Genomic DNA, 15,595 nt, shown 5'->3' on the forward strand with positions numbered 1-15,595 from the left:
CGCTTAATGCGACGCGACCTAATATACCGTAATGGAGGTGGTCTCGAAAAAGAGCCAAATCCACCATTGATTTAAGAGTATTTATGAGGAAAAAAACACGACTTATTACTCCACCCATTCTAATTCCATAAACAAGAAAACCCCAATCCAAAACTTGATGTGATTGTTGCCCCCTAAACTCTCAGTTCAAGTTGCTCCTTTTCAATTAAATACACGAGGAAAAGTACAGCATACAGAACCAAACAATAGGAAAGACGAAACTAAAGAGGAGAAGAATAGTCGTCTATGAATGACCATTGATTAGAAAAGCTCCAGTGATGCTAGCTAGCTTGTCCACAACCAAATTCTGAAATTCCCCTTCACAAATAGTCTGTGGAGAAGAATGTAATCGATTTGAAATGTTGTGCAAGCTTAGAACAATCATCCAAAAATGTGTTGGATCCATTCAATGGAACAATCTTTGACAAGACGAATTGCCAAGAACTCCACCAAAAAAATAGAAAACAAGTCGGCTATAGAGAGACATTCGAGTAGACATTTTCAAAGAAAAATCTGGATTTTCCAGAGCTATAGGTACTTTAAGCACTGTGGAATTGGAGGGAGATTGTTGTCCTAAGATAATCAACTTGTCTATTTCTACAAGTTGTGTGACTACATGCACTTGAATTGTTAGCATGTCATGTCCACACATATTTCAATCCCATTGATTAGCAATCTAGCTCAATCTTTTTGAGTGTGAAATTTGAAATTTGAAATTTGATTTGAACTCCATTGTCCACCACTAACTAGGCCCCTTACACTGATGTCAGGCTCACAACGCATGGACGTATGATAGGTTCGTTATTTGTGGGGATTGAGATCCTCTCTACCTAAGTGGTTTGTCTACCTATACCCCCATCCTCACAAAGAGCCTGACACACGCCTGCCCATAATACATGGGCAAACCCAGATGTGAAGGGGGGAGATGGAAAAACGAGCAATTAGGTGGAGAAGATCTACGCGCTGTCCGTGGAAGTAGATGAACTCAAACTCGAACTCCTAAGGAAATTAAAATGTAAGGGTTCAAGCAAAAATGGGCTGGCCCAAATGTGAGGGAGAGAGATTGATGAACTCAAGCTACTAAGAACCCTTAAAGATAGAGGTTCAAGCAAAACCCCATTAAAACAAATGATCTAAGCATTCACCTTTGATGTTAGCGTTAGTGTTTTCATGAATAAGCATATAATTGCTTAGAACATTAAGTGGTAGGTATAGCAAGTTTTTTGCTTTTACTCTCTTGAGTTTTCTTTGAATCACCATATGAGCATTTGTTGGATACCTAATCCATTTGGAACTCCAGTTTTAATAATGGGGTCTAAGTGTTAAAATCCAGAGTCAAATCCTAAGAGTAATATCCATCAAATCCACAATCATGAGTTCATGACTATTAATGCTTGTCAACCAATGCACGAGATCATTTAATAATGAACAACAACCATATGTCCAAAGTCATCAAAAATCCATCTCTTGAACCTCTAGAAGAGGCAAGATTAACCGACTCCTAACCATAGACCCTACGGGCTACAAGTAAAGAAGATAAAGATAAAGCCCAATTGGAGTCATATATGATGAGGGGAGATTATATCACTTGATCAACCACTTTCTTTCTAGTTTGACTTCAATGCAGCGCAGCATGTGAAGTCGACGGTCGAGATCGAAATGTCAATTGAAATTTTGATCTTGACCATCAATTTTAGTGTATGTATAAAACGAAATGGACAGTCAACCGTTGGCTTCACGGTGCTGTGCATTTAATGCGCTGCACCTGCACTGAAGTGAAGTTCATTTTTTTCCATTTCAAAATATATGGGAAACAAGTAATGGTCACGAAAAGGAATTTAATGGAAGAGTGTGAGGAGAGTACAATCTGTGATCAGGAGCATAGTCCTCTTCTTGCTTCTAAATGTTTGGTAGAGGGGCGTGAAGGAGCACAATCCTACCCTCTCACCTAGAGGATCCTAGTTCTTAAAAAATCTCACTATTCAGGGTAAGACTTTATGAAAAATAAACTTGTGAGATTCACATATTATATTTTTCACTTACTTTTCCTTCTTTTTTTTATTAACTTTTATCCCTTATACAGCAGTCATGTAAGCAAATGGCTATGAAATTCGAGTTGGTGAAATTTAGTGGATTTGTATAGTATAGATTTTATGAAGGGTGAAAAAGGTATGTTGCCCTCTTCATCAAAGCTAAGTAAATGGAAAGCAACATCTTCGTCAACATGGAAGGCTATTTGGAACTGTTTTACATTGCCAAAGATCAAGTCTTTTCTATGACGAGCTTGTGCAGGAGGCGTGGCATCAGTAGAAGGACTTTATGTTAGAAAATTAACAATTGACTCTTCATGTCCAAGGTGCGGCTACAAGGAAGAAACTATTGATCATATAATATTGCGTTGCCCTTTTTCAAAAGCTGTATGGTTTGCTTGCCCTACATCAACAAGGATCCCTACTTCATCAGATTTTGATATGTAGCAGTGGGTTAATTCATGGGAGATTTGGAAAGAATGTGGAAAGGAGAGAGCAGAGCAACTAAAGTGTCTGGCCAGCTTTATTGCATGGTCAATTTGGAAGTCTAGAAATAGCTTCATCTTCTCCAAGACTCAAGATACTCCTTTTGAGGTACTTCTAAAAGCTTTGAATGGGTTTGAAGAGTTCTACAAAGTGAAAAATAAATATGGAAAGACAAATACAGCAAGGCCTCCTCAACCTCAAGCAATTGTATGGACTCCCCCTCATCAAGATTGGCTCAAGATTAACTGTGATGCATCTTGGAAGAAAGGTGAGCCTAAAGGAGGTCTAGGAATTATTTGCAGGGACTTCCAGGGAAGACCGGTATTTGCCAAATCAGAATTTCAAAGCTTTAGCAGAAGCACAGAAGGGGAGGCACTGGCAATTAGAAGAGCTTTAGTTGAAGCTGCTGAAAATGGGCTAGATAAGATTATAATTCAATCAGATTGTATGGTAGTTAGTAGCCCTATTTATAAAGATCAGTGGTCCTCTCATATCACAATTAGGCCCATTTTAGATGATATCCTATTTCTGAAGAGTAGATTTGAGTCATGTGTTTTTGAACATGTTCCTAGGTTGGCAAACTCAATTGCCGATAACCTAGCTAGGAAGGCAATGTCGGCTAGGAGCACGACTTTAGTGCCTGTTTCCACTCCGTGGTTGAAAGATCTTTGTATCCTTTCTTCTTCGAGCTCTGTTCCTGAATAAAATCACTTTTAACCAAAAAAAAAAAATTATGAAGGGTGAGACAAGGTAATGTTGGCTTGGATTGAATTGGGTTGGGTGAATTTTTTTTCTTTCCAAACCCCAACTTTGCATATATCAGTTAGGCCCATCTAACTTTTACCCAAAAAAAGCCAGGCCCATCTAACCTTGATTCAGTTTAAAAAATTAGATCAATTTGTTGGGATCAAGCCCACACTGATTGACGTTCAGGCTGGATCTGGTTAGGCCCAAGGCCTCAACTATACGGTAGCAAGCCCAAACCTAATTCAGGGCTTGTAATATCCAGGCTTGGGGCGAGTTTGGACCGTTAAGGCCTAATTAAACCTTCAGTAGACTCCTCAGTCTCCAGTCTCCACCCATTTCAATGATGGAATCTCCTTTTCAATACACTCGTTTGAATGTTAGTTTACCATTTATAATTCCCCTAGTCTTTATTAGATGTGATTATTAATATTCTATCAAAAAAATATAATGAAAAAATCTTAGTGGGCCCCACCACTTACTGTGTGGCTTAAAATCGTTAGGGGAGCATATTGTTTTCTCCCAATGGAGAGGTGTTCCAAGCTCATCAAACTAATGGTCTAACACACCTAGCTACAAGGAAAGATCACACTAAATGTAAGATGAAACGAGATGAAATCACCTACCCCACCAGGATCTAGACCACACATGGGGGGGGGGGGGGTGTGAGCCCCTCATCTGAAGGCATTTGGATTTGCTACTCCTTTTTTTTTTTGGTAATTCGGAGTTTTATTGAAAACTGAGCAGGGTTTACACTTAGCATCCTGGTTACAGGCATCAAGAAGCCAAGATTCAGATAACTGCCAAACTGTCCGGCCTACCAAGTACAGGGCATGTTGTGCTAGAGAGTGTGCTACTCTATTAGCATCCCTATTGATATGACCAAATGTTAAGTTGGTAAAAGCCTATGAGAGGAATCGAATCTCCTGTATTGCCGCCTGAATTTCCATAGGATGTGGCATGTTTATGCTGCATAACCCGTTAAATCTAGACATGACATGTTGGTAACAAAAAAAAAAAAAACTGCTGTAGAGTCTATCTCATATCTTTAGGTACATGGGTGCTTTTTATATGCACTTGGGGATATTTCATATTTTGCAAGAATCGAATTCACGATCTCTTCCTTAAAAGATGTTAGTCATTACTAATAGCAATCCAACAATGGTCAACATTTTCATCTAGCCAGTTTATACCACACGCATCTTTGACACATCTTTAGAGAAGAACTATTATTAATATGAGCGAAACTTCACCCTTAACCTTGAGGGGATTCGAGTTAAAACTTCTAATGGTTCTTTTGACAATTGAGCCAACCCTGAGGGTTGATGTCTAAGTTCAAGCATTCAAGGATATCCAAGAAATTCCAATTTCCAATCATGAAACCTCATATGAGTGACATGACCCGGGGTCGGATGGAGTAGATTGTATATGATTGGTTTTCAAAGGATTCTTGTGGATCCGAAGATTCCAAACTTGTAGGGTTTCCTGCGGATCCGGATTCGGACAAAACTTCTGGTCCTCTGATTTTGATGAACTACGGCTCTGGTCCGCACCCTTCCCTGGTTTTCTCCGGTCATGATATTCCTACGTTGCTGAATTGGCTGGTTGAGTTGAAGATCTTGAGATTGAGCCGATGTGATGACAACCAATCCCATTGCAGGGCGGCCGTGCGCAAGTTCAAGAGGAAGCAAGTAATTGACGAGGAAGAAAAGTTGAAGAATCAAAACAATGATGCAAGTCATGTTGGCGAGGCAACTGTTAAGAAACAAGCCCTTCTCTTCATCATCAGCATCAAAACCAAGGGCTTTCCGAGTCATCGAAGCTCCTTCCCTACTCGACCTGGACCTCCCTGACATTTGGACTTCAAATCCATCTGAGTCGACAAACCACCATCTTCCAATCCGGCGGAACGGCGATAAACCTCTCTTTGCATATCATCCTGGTAAATGTTTGACAAATCTGGGTTGTTTTATTTATTTCTGAGGGTACAGGGAGTTTAAGCCTTAAATGGTCCAAAGTTTAAGAAAAAGAACCAATTCAAATTACGGTGATACTTGTTCTGCCTGCTTAGAATTTGTCTTATTCAGTTTACAAGGTATACTACTGTGTGACTGGCTTTCTGCTGCTGCATTCTGTGCAATAATCTATTAAGATGAAACCTCAATAGGAAAAATGGTTGAATGATTTCATATGTGAAAACTCAAATATATAGGCAGCATATGGGTCTGTTAGGTAACTTTGAACAATAAAAGAAAGATTTAAAACATAGAAATACAACATATGGAAATGTTTGTATAGAAATATAAAAGATGGAAAGGTTTCATGAGAGAAACCAATCAAGCCAAATTAGGATACTGATGAAATGGAAGGATGAGATGGTATGGAAAGAATTTGAATGGGAGGAACTAGGAAGGATGAATGGAAAGAATTCAAATGAGTGGAGAAAATAATTCAAATTAGCGAAAACTAACGAAAGGATGAAAAATCATCCTTATCACGCCCAATATAATTAGTGTGGAATTCTGAATTAATTGGCGAACAATGCAGTCATGAGTCAGAAAATGTCTTGATTTATCATTTGACGATAATGTTGATAGATGTATTCTGTATTACCTACATTACAAGTTCTGACAAGAGTTGAGAAACTTTTTGTTGGGATGGATGGACGACCACAAGCAAAATACACTTAAAACCACAAGGATTTTGCTGGAGATTGGACATCCACCTGAGAGAAAAAGAGATTTCGTAGAAACCTCACCACTCTCACACCTTACAAAGTGCTACTCTTTTCTTGCCTTGTTTCCTAAATTATCCCCCAAAGGCTATTTATAGGGGAAGCCCAAAACCCTAATCCCCATACAATTACAATTATATGCACGTATTAGTAATTCACAAAATACCCATTTCAGTTACAATTACAGACAAATTCTAATTATATAGTGCTGTTAAAGACAAGACATACCCAAACCCGACACTTTTTACTAGACTGCTATGCGCATTCTCTTCTTGCTTTTATCTAGGAAATTTTCTTAACTTCTTGTCTGATTAGAGGATGGTGATGTTATGTGCCTAATTTTCTCAATTTAATCTATGAACACTAAATTCGCCCAAACCCAAGCATAGGGTAGGTTATAGATTGGGCCACACTGTTGGTGCTTGTAATGTACAAGAATCAAGATCAAGTGCTTAACAGTTTCGGTCTGAGCACCTCAGTTGAAGGCACAAAATTGGCTACATAGGAGAGAGTTACCAGGACTAGAGTGGAGCTGCTGCATAATAAGCATATTCTTTGGGTTCTCAAATAAAAGGGCTTGTAAAGATCTATATTCAAGTCAAACTATTTATTGGATAATTGCTTCAATAATCTATTTGGTATATGGTGCAGAAGGCCATGATCAGATTGCTGCAGTGATTGATGGGAAGTCAATTTCAAATAAGATAATATCAGGAATAGCTGATGAAGTGAGAAGAATGAAGAACTCCATTGGAAAGGTTCCTGGGTTGGCTGTTGTCTTGGTTGGTCAAAGAAGGGATTCTCAGACTTACGTTCGTAACAAAGTAAAAGCTTGTGAGGAAGCTGGGATGATGTCCCTTTTAGAAGAACTTTCTGATAACTGTGGGGAAGATGAAGTTCTCACTGCTGTGCAAAATTTTAATGACAATCCATCAGTTCATGGAGTTCTTGTGCAACTTCCTCTACCTCAAGTAACTTTCTGAAACCATGGTATATCTATCTTGTTGGGCTCTACTTTTTCTTTCAAAATTTCCTATAGGTTGTAAGTAAAGAATATGGTTCTTTGATTGGGGTGAATTAAACCACTTTGAGCTTTTCTTTATTAATTATGGATTTTATGGCAATTTTATTTTCGATCCTTTGGCATGCTTATGCTAGAAGTCTGTGTAGGAATATTGCCCCCTCCCACGACTCTGCTTCTGCAGAAGCCTTCACACCGAGTTTGCCCCCTTGTTTTATTTTTTATTTTTGATCCTTCGGAATGCTTCTGGTCGATGTCTGCAACCTGACCTAGTGCCTACACATTCCTGTAATAGCAGCAATAAAAGTAGGGCTGTTATATCTTTGGCAGGTGGTTTGGTCATATAACAATCTGTTTTTTTGGACCTTTGAATATTTTTTCTTCACTTTTAGAAGGAACCAGATGGTCCAGATGCTTAGGATTATCTGAATCAAGGTTTTGCCTGGAAGAAGAATCTTTCTCGCTTGTATCCACCAAGAATGGTGGATCCTGACCTCTGGAGTGAGATGTTTAGGCACTTGTTGGTTGAGGTTGGCTATGCAGACATTTTGGCTCTGCAATCCTTTGTCTGGTTATGGATGGCTAATATGTGGTCCTGGAATCAGCATATGGACGAGGAGAAAATTTTGAATGCAGTGAGCCTACAAAAAGATGTGGATGGTTTCCATCCCCTGAATGCTGGGAATCTTGCCATGAGGGGAAGGGTACCTTTGTTCATTCCCTGCACTCCTAAAGGTTGTATTGAGTTGTTGGTGAGGTCTGGCGTGGAAATCATGGGGAAGAAAGCAGCAGTGATCGGGAGGAGTAATATTGTTGGATTGCCTGTTTCTTTGCTACTGCGCAGTAATAATATTTTCTTAATAATAAATTTTCCTAGGATTTTGTCATTTTCAACAGGCATAAACTCCTCCCCACCCCCACCCTATCAACCAGAGGCACCATGCAACAGTTACTGTTTTACATGCTTTCACAAAAAATCCTGAAGTGATTACTCGGGAAGCCGACATTGTGATCTCTGCTGTCGGAGTGGCCAACCTAGTCCGAGGCAGTTGGCTAAAACCTGGAGCAGTTGTTATTGATGTGGGCACAAACCCAGTTGAGGTAAAGACTCCTTCCCCAAGGATTTTCTATTGCTTGCATTTGAAGGTCATATTCTCAGCAGCCTCAATGCACTATGATGTGTCTTTCTCTCTAACAGTTCCAACACGTATCTTGCTTTTCAATTATTGCTTCTGTAAGCTAGTTGAATGCATACCTGCATATATGTGGCATCAGATATAACATTCCTGTAGCTATGAACAATGGCAGGATCCCAATAGTGAACATGGTTACCGGCTTGTAGGGGATGTTTGCTATGATGAAGCAGTGAAGGTGGCATCTGCTATTACGCCTGTGCCTGGAGGAGTGGGACCCATGACAATTGCAATGCTACTGGCCAACACTCTTGATTCTGCCAAACGCTTGTACATGTTTGGTTAGCCTCTTATTAAATGCCTATATGTGTTTCTGGAGTTGCCTGAGAAAATTTTCAGTTCAGGTAGGTTTCACCCATCCCATCACTACAATTGTAACTGTACTATCTCCGTTGAACATCCAATGTAAATCTTTTCCAAAATAGGTATTTCTTTTTCCTTTGAACAGGAGTGTTTGTGATGTTGGGGTTTTACAAAAAATATAAATTGCTGAACTGCAGGCTATCGACATATAGATCAAAATGATGATAACGGTCAATTTTAATAAACGGAAGACATAAAACATCAGGGTTGAGTTGTTCTAGCATGACCTATTGGACGGATGGAACTTGCATATTTTCTTGCATCTATAAGAGAAAATGCACATGGCCACCATAACTGGGCTGGAATAACACAAAAAAACTGCCTCTTATCTCTAATAGTGGTAGCCAAAGAAATTATGATATTTCAGTCCAAAAGAAAGTTTGCACAGTTAGCTTTCCTCTGTGGTAAAGTTTGCTCAGCTAGCTTTCGTCTGTGGTTCAATGTAAATTTGGAGATGGTGTTCATAATACTCGAGAATATATGAGAAAGACACAGGGGGTGTACAGTATAAATGTCTAGGCATTCCCAAGCAGAAATTACAAGGGAAAAAACACTGGACTAAGCTCCACTTATGGCATTTGCCTCTGCAGAAACCTTGTATTAACATGATATTCAGAAACTTCTCCTTGTGATGAATTGAAATAATGTTATTTTTGACAATCTGCTCTCTGAATAGTTGACTGGCATTGATAAGCTCAATTCTATGCAATGTTTCACCAGTAAATTATATTGCAGTAGTAGGAAAAATAGAAAACCTGCAGGTTTTTTTTGGAAGAAAAAAGTGACTTGGATTTGGTTGTGAATTTCTTGGAGTTGTCAAATACAATTCTCTGCTCTTCCTTGCCTCATCCATTTACTGTCTACTTTCAGAAGGTACGCCAATGGAGATCTCTTAACCTTTAGGTTTTGGGGTAAAAGTAGATCTAACATATTTGATTGCAGAGTTTGGAGATAAACCATTAGGCATTCATCTTAGCAAATTCCCAGTTTATAAATTTTCTGTAGATCATTGCATGCTTACACAGAACCTGTATTTCCTGATTTCATCAAAAATGCAAAACTTACAACCTTTATGGCTCCATATCGACAGTATAGTTGTTTAGTGCCTGAACTATTAAAGCACCTTAATCTTGTATAATTTAGAGGGTATTCTTTTTCTTTTTCTTGGTGGAAAAAATTTAGAGAATATCATAGCAACCTGGAATTTAGGTTTCAGAAAATATATGGACATCAAACGTGTTTCCAATTTGCAGAGATGAAAAGTAGAAGTGACAGAACCAGGAACAATTTACACCTGAAGGATCATATATTATCCACGCCTTCTCTAAAATGCATTTGGCTGACAGAGAATCCAAAGGAAAAATCTCGCTGGGAGTAAATTAAACAGTTTATGTCAAATTTTTATTTTTATATAATGTCAATTTTTAGTTAACTTATAGAAACTGGGAGCATATGAAGTTTGGTTTCCTTTTTTGGTGTTTTTTTTTTGGGTGATAGAAAAAATGATCATTGCATTAAGGAGCTGTTTCAAACATTGGTTTCACACCTACAAAGATGTTTGAGCCATGGAATCGTATGCTGCCAACCAGTTAGGAGCTCAGTCAACTGACCTACCTTTGCCAAGGACTCCACAGCAGAATCAAGCAAGAATCAGAGAACACAAGTGAGAGATGTCAAAAAATAATAGGATCTAACTTAACTGCCAAAAGATTTTTATTGATGATGTCCTTCATCTCACAACAATCAGATTCAATCACAATATTTTAGAATTTATTCTTGGCTGCATGTGGAAGACCAGGGCCACCAGGGTACCAGGCTTGAGAGCTGACGCAAACTGAATCACACCAAATACCACATAAAAAAGCTGATAAAGAGAACACTGTTGAGCACTTGTGTAGTTTTGGGCTTTTAAAGCTTGAGGGATCAAAAAATGATGGTGATCGATGCGGGTCCATCTTCCAAATCAGGAATAATAATTCAGGTCAAAACATAACAAATCTCCACCTTAACTTGAATTCTCCCTTAAAGTTGAATAATCTTCATCTTCTCCAAAAACCCCTTCATGGGCTAAGCTCTAATGCGACAAACTCCTATCAAGTCCAAGCAATGCTTGAACTTGCCAAAGCATAATGGCTTTGCCAACATATCAACTAGATTGTCTTCAGTACCAATCTTCAATAGATAGCCTTCAACAACTACTTCTCTAACATAATGATACCGGACAATGTGCTTCGTCTTCTCATGACATCTGATCTCTAGTCAAGTGAATAATACTTTGACTATCACAATAGATAACAGTCACTTCTTGAACCATGTTGAGTTCTCCAAACAAACCTCTAAGCCAAATAGCTTCTTTAACTGCTTCAATCACTGTCATATACTTTGCTTTTGTAGTAGATAATGCAACTATAGCATGTAAAGTAGCATTTCATGTTTTCAACTGATCTCACAACCTCCCAAAGTAAACACGTACCCTGTGAGTGACTTTTCTTTGTCAAGATCACCTGCATAATCTGAGTCAACATAACCTGTCAACTTGCTACCATTCCTCCCAAATTCAAACACACACCAAAGGTCCCTTTCAAATACCCAAGTATCCATTTCACTGCTTAGCAATTAGTTTTACTAGGATATGATAAGTATCTACTCACCACACTAACTGCCTAGAAAATGTCAAGTTGAGTGCACACTATAACATACATAATGGAGCCAACTGCACTAGAATATGAAACATGTGACATACTATCTAAGGTGATAGAGCAACTGAAAGCCTAAAATGAAATGCAATCGGAGTACAAATAGGTTTTGCATCTATCATGTCAAAACGCTCCAACACATTCTCCATGTGTTTTTGTCGAAATAGCTATAGCTACCTTTCTATTCCTCTTGATTTCCATATCAAGAATCTTTCTTGCAGCCCTCAATCTTTCATCTCAAATTCAATGCTTAATTGTTGCTTCAACCTGATGATCTCATCCATATCTTTAGCAACAATCAACATCTCATCAACATATAATAGCAAATATATGAATGAACCGTCAAAAAATATTCTAAAGTATACACAACAGTCACACTTGCACCCATTGTAACCCAAAGTAGCCATGACAAAATCAAACCTCTTATACCACTGTCTAGGAGATTGTTTCAAACCATATATAGATTTTTTTCAACAAGCAAATGCAGTCCTCCTTTCCTTCTATAACAAAACTCTCAGGCTAATGCATATAAAACTGTTCTTCTAATTCACCATGTAAGAATGCAGTTTTCACATCAAATTGCTCCAACTCCAAATTATGCATAATAACAAAAGCAAACAAAACACGAATGAAACTATGCTTAATAACAGGTGAAAACACATCATTAAAATCAACACCTTGTACCTGACTATAACCTTTTGCAACCAATCGTGTCTTGTATCTAGCATCTTCATCACCTGTGGTCGATTTTTCTTCTTCTTGTAGACTCATTTGCAACCAACAATCTTCTTCCCTCTAGGAGGCTTACAAACTCCCATGTCTGTTTTTTATTAAGAGACTCAATCTCCTCATTCATGGCCAACGACCACTTTGAAGAATCAACTGAAGAATAGCTTCTGAATATGTTGCAGGTTCATTATTATCAATTATATATGCAATAGACAATATATAAACAACAATTTCAGCATGCCCATATTTTTGTGGTGGCCTAATGTTTCTCCTTGGCCTATTTCTGGCAACGTTGTACTCCTCTTCTTCTTTGATTCTTTGGAGCACCTTCATCGTCAGTAAGAGTGGGCGCCTAAACTAAAGTTGACTATGCTTTCTTTGAAGATGGATCATCCACTTCAAATTCCACCTTCTCCCTAGGATTTTTTTGACTTTCATCACTGCGAATATGGATTTCTTTTCTATGATTCAACATAGTAGACTCATCAAAAGTTACGTATTTGTGAATAATAAATTTAGATTATGTGGATCAGGACACCATAACATGAATCCTTTAACTCCATATCCATATCCAAGAAAAATGTACTTCTTAACCTTAGGTTCCAACTTCCTATCATTCACATGTACATAAGTAGGACATCCAAAAACTCCTATTTACCAACCATGTTGTTGTATTAACTCTGGAGTTTTGCACCCAATAGTTGTACAAGGAGACCTATTTGCCAACCATGTTGTTGTATTAACTGTTTTCGCCCAAAACTCCTTGCCCAATCGTACAATTGACAACATGCACCTTGCCTTTTCTAACGAGATTCTGTTCATACGCTCTGCAACTCCATTCTCCTTATGTGTCTTCACAACTGCATAATGTCTTGCAATTCTCTCATTCCTGTAGAACTCATTGAAGTGTCTTTCATAGAATTCTAGGCCATTGCCTATTCTCAAATATCTTTTAATTTGCTTCTCAATCAAAATCTTTTATTGCTTGAAAGTAACAAATATTTCATTTTTGTGTTTCAAGAAGTAGACCCAAACCTTCCTAGAATAATCATCAATAAAGGTAAGTAAATACTTGACACCAACTTCCTTTGAAGGAACCTTGGATGGCCCCCACAAATCTGAATGAATATAATCCAGAATTCCTTTGGTCCTGTGAATAGCGGTACTGAAACCAACTCTCTTCTGCTTTCCGAACACACAATGCTCACAGAACTCCATCTTTCTTGTACTCTGACCACACAATAGACCCCTTTGGCTCAATGCAACCATCTCTATTTCACTCATATGGCCTAGTCTCATGTGTAATGATTTTGTAATATCTAAATCAGAAACTGATGAAGCTACTGCAACGGATCCAGTGATTGTAGTACCTGCAAGACATACAAATTACCAACCTTCTTTCCTTTCATTAATAAGAGGGCTCCCTTACTGACCTCCATGACTCCACCTTTAAATGTGTATTACACCCATTTGTATCAAAGGTGTCTAAACTGATGAGATTTTTCTTCAACTCAAGAACATGCTAGACATCAATTAGAGTTCTAATGATACCATCAAGCATTCTAATTCTGATATTTCCCTTCCCCCACCAACTCCATTACAAGGACCCCATCAACACAACTCCACTTCGAAAAGATTCGTAAATAAAGAACAACTCACAGTTAAGGCACATATGGTGGGAACATCCAGAATCAATGATTCATTCTTCTTATGATCTAACCCTTTCATCAGACACCAATAACATCTCAAAATCACTCCATCTTCAGCAACACTAGCTTCTGCAGAGGTCTCTTTCTTTGGTTGATTGGTACCACCACTTGCTTTTGTCTGTTCTAGAGCTTGTAGCATTCAAATTTGATATGCCCATTTTTCTTGCAGTATTTACAAATCAAGTTTTTGTTCTTTGATTTTGACCTAGACTTATTCTTGTCACTATCCAAATTCCTCTTAGGAGTCTTACCCCTAACCGTCAAACCAACACCCTCAAATTTGGTTGATGTTAATTCATCATCAATTTTTTGTGTACTCAAAAGATTTGTTTTGACATATGCAATTGAGATTGTCTCTTTGTTATAGATCATGGTGTCTCTAAAGTGCTTACATGATGGAGCTAGTGAACATAACAATAATAGAACTAAATGTTCATCATAAATTTTAACATCTATCTTTTGTATATCAATAATGATAGAGTTAAATGAAGCAATATGAGATTTGAGAGAAGCCGACCACAATTCGGCCTTTGTCTTCTTCGAGAGAATTTCTTGCAGAACTTTGTTCAATAGGCATCGATGAATTGTGATGAGGGCTCAATCATTCATATCATTCTAATTTTCTTCAAACATAGCTGTAGGTTTCTTCTTCTTCCCAAGTATGGCATTCTTCACTCCTTACTGAGTAAGAACCGCCAACATCTGAACTTGCCATAAACTAAAACTGATGCTTTTGTGGAATTTTTGAATATTGTGTTTCATTGATGTAGAAGCTGTGGATGTACAGATCAAAAACAACCAAGAGCTCTGATATCAATTTGTTAATAAACAAACTCTACAAAATAACAAATCGAAAAAGGAACAAAAACGAAAACACACAGAGATTTAACATAGTTCACACACCTACATGGTATGCTACTTCCACAGGCGAAGAAGAAGAGTTTTCCACTATGTAAAAGAAGAACGGAAGGAGATATCACAACCAATTGCCAAGAATGACACTACAAGAACTCTCACCCAAAGACCTAATCGAAAATTCCAAACCTCAATAATGTGGTAGACAAATATAAGATACATATATATAGACTCCAATCAGGTAAATGGGCTACCCATCGGGTCAGGTTCACCATACCGCAGGGGCTCCGCCCCCGCACCCCCTCCACAGATCTCCGCAAATGGGTCATTTAGATCGCCCACTAAAATATTTCAGTACGGATCCATCTGTCAAATCGGGTACAAGAATTCAAGTCAAAACATAACATTAAGTTATGCCCAAATAATACCGACTATCAAACTGAAATCAGAGGAACCTTGTCTTTTTGGCTTGTTAAAATCAGCCTCGGCACCCAAGTTCTTGAACCTTAGATGGAAAAGGAGATAGTAGTTTAGGTGGTTAAAACGAGGAAGAAGGCAACAACTAGGAAGTCTGAAATTCGAGACCTCCTGATAAGCATGGTTTCAAGGAATGAGTAACCGACTAGGCAGTTAATCTTAGATACCTACCAATACGCACATAGTCCATAAATCATATACATTTAGCTGAGTATGTATCATCTCTCCGTTATGGAAGAACAGGGTGGTGCCCACCAGTAAATATTGGATAAAAAAATAAGAGTGAAATTTCAATGAGTCACACCCCCACCTTATTTTATAGTCCAAAAGTGTCAGGAAAGCACATTGTTCTTCCTGATGGGGAGCTGATCCAGACTCCATTTAACATGAGATAACCTATGTTGTATAGAGCTATAAAACTGCAAAACTCAACAAGTGGAAAAAAATAACTTGTCCCCACAATAGTTTGATTATGCACAAGTCATTTTCAATTGGGAAAAGGGTAAACTCGTTGCCTCA

The 15,595-nt window shown here is 38.2% G+C and overlaps 1 protein-coding gene across 1 annotated transcript; it reads left to right on the forward strand.

Annotated features, from left to right (window-relative positions):
- The first annotated feature begins 4,740 nt into the window (after nucleotides 1-4,740).
- On the forward strand, nucleotides 4,741-8,741 carry LOC149021421 (Amino acid dehydrogenase family protein). Its single transcript, XM_089149656.1, has 5 exons — nucleotides 4,741-5,241; nucleotides 6,685-7,004; nucleotides 7,660-7,892; nucleotides 7,984-8,155; nucleotides 8,363-8,741. Exons 1-5 carry the CDS (start codon nucleotides 5,028-5,030, stop codon nucleotides 8,531-8,533), a joined length of 1,110 nt encoding a protein of 369 aa, XP_089005782.1. The 5' UTR covers nucleotides 4,741-5,027; the 3' UTR covers nucleotides 8,534-8,741.
- The last annotated feature ends 6,854 nt before the right edge of the window (nucleotides 8,742-15,595 follow it).

Source organism: Hakea prostrata, chromosome 3, assembly GCF_041222555.1.
Source record: "Hakea prostrata isolate BN-2017 chromosome 3, UWA_Hpros_2, whole genome shotgun sequence".
Lineage (NCBI taxonomy): Eukaryota > Viridiplantae > Streptophyta > Magnoliopsida > Proteales > Proteaceae > Hakea > Hakea prostrata.

Bases quoted from the DNA above. Each gene is read 5' to 3' on its own strand.
- LOC149021421 (XM_089149656.1), top strand. From the start codon at position 5,028: ATGATGCAAGTCATGTTGGCGAGGCAACTGTTAAGAAACAAGCCCTTC. The intron at 7,005-7,659 runs GTAACTTTCTGA...TCCTGGAATCAG, and splicing joins TGCAACTTCCTCTACCTCAA to CATATGGACGAGGAGAAAAT. The intron at 7,893-7,983 runs GCGCAGTAATAA...CCACCCTATCAA, and splicing joins TTGCCTGTTTCTTTGCTACT to CCAGAGGCACCATGCAACAG.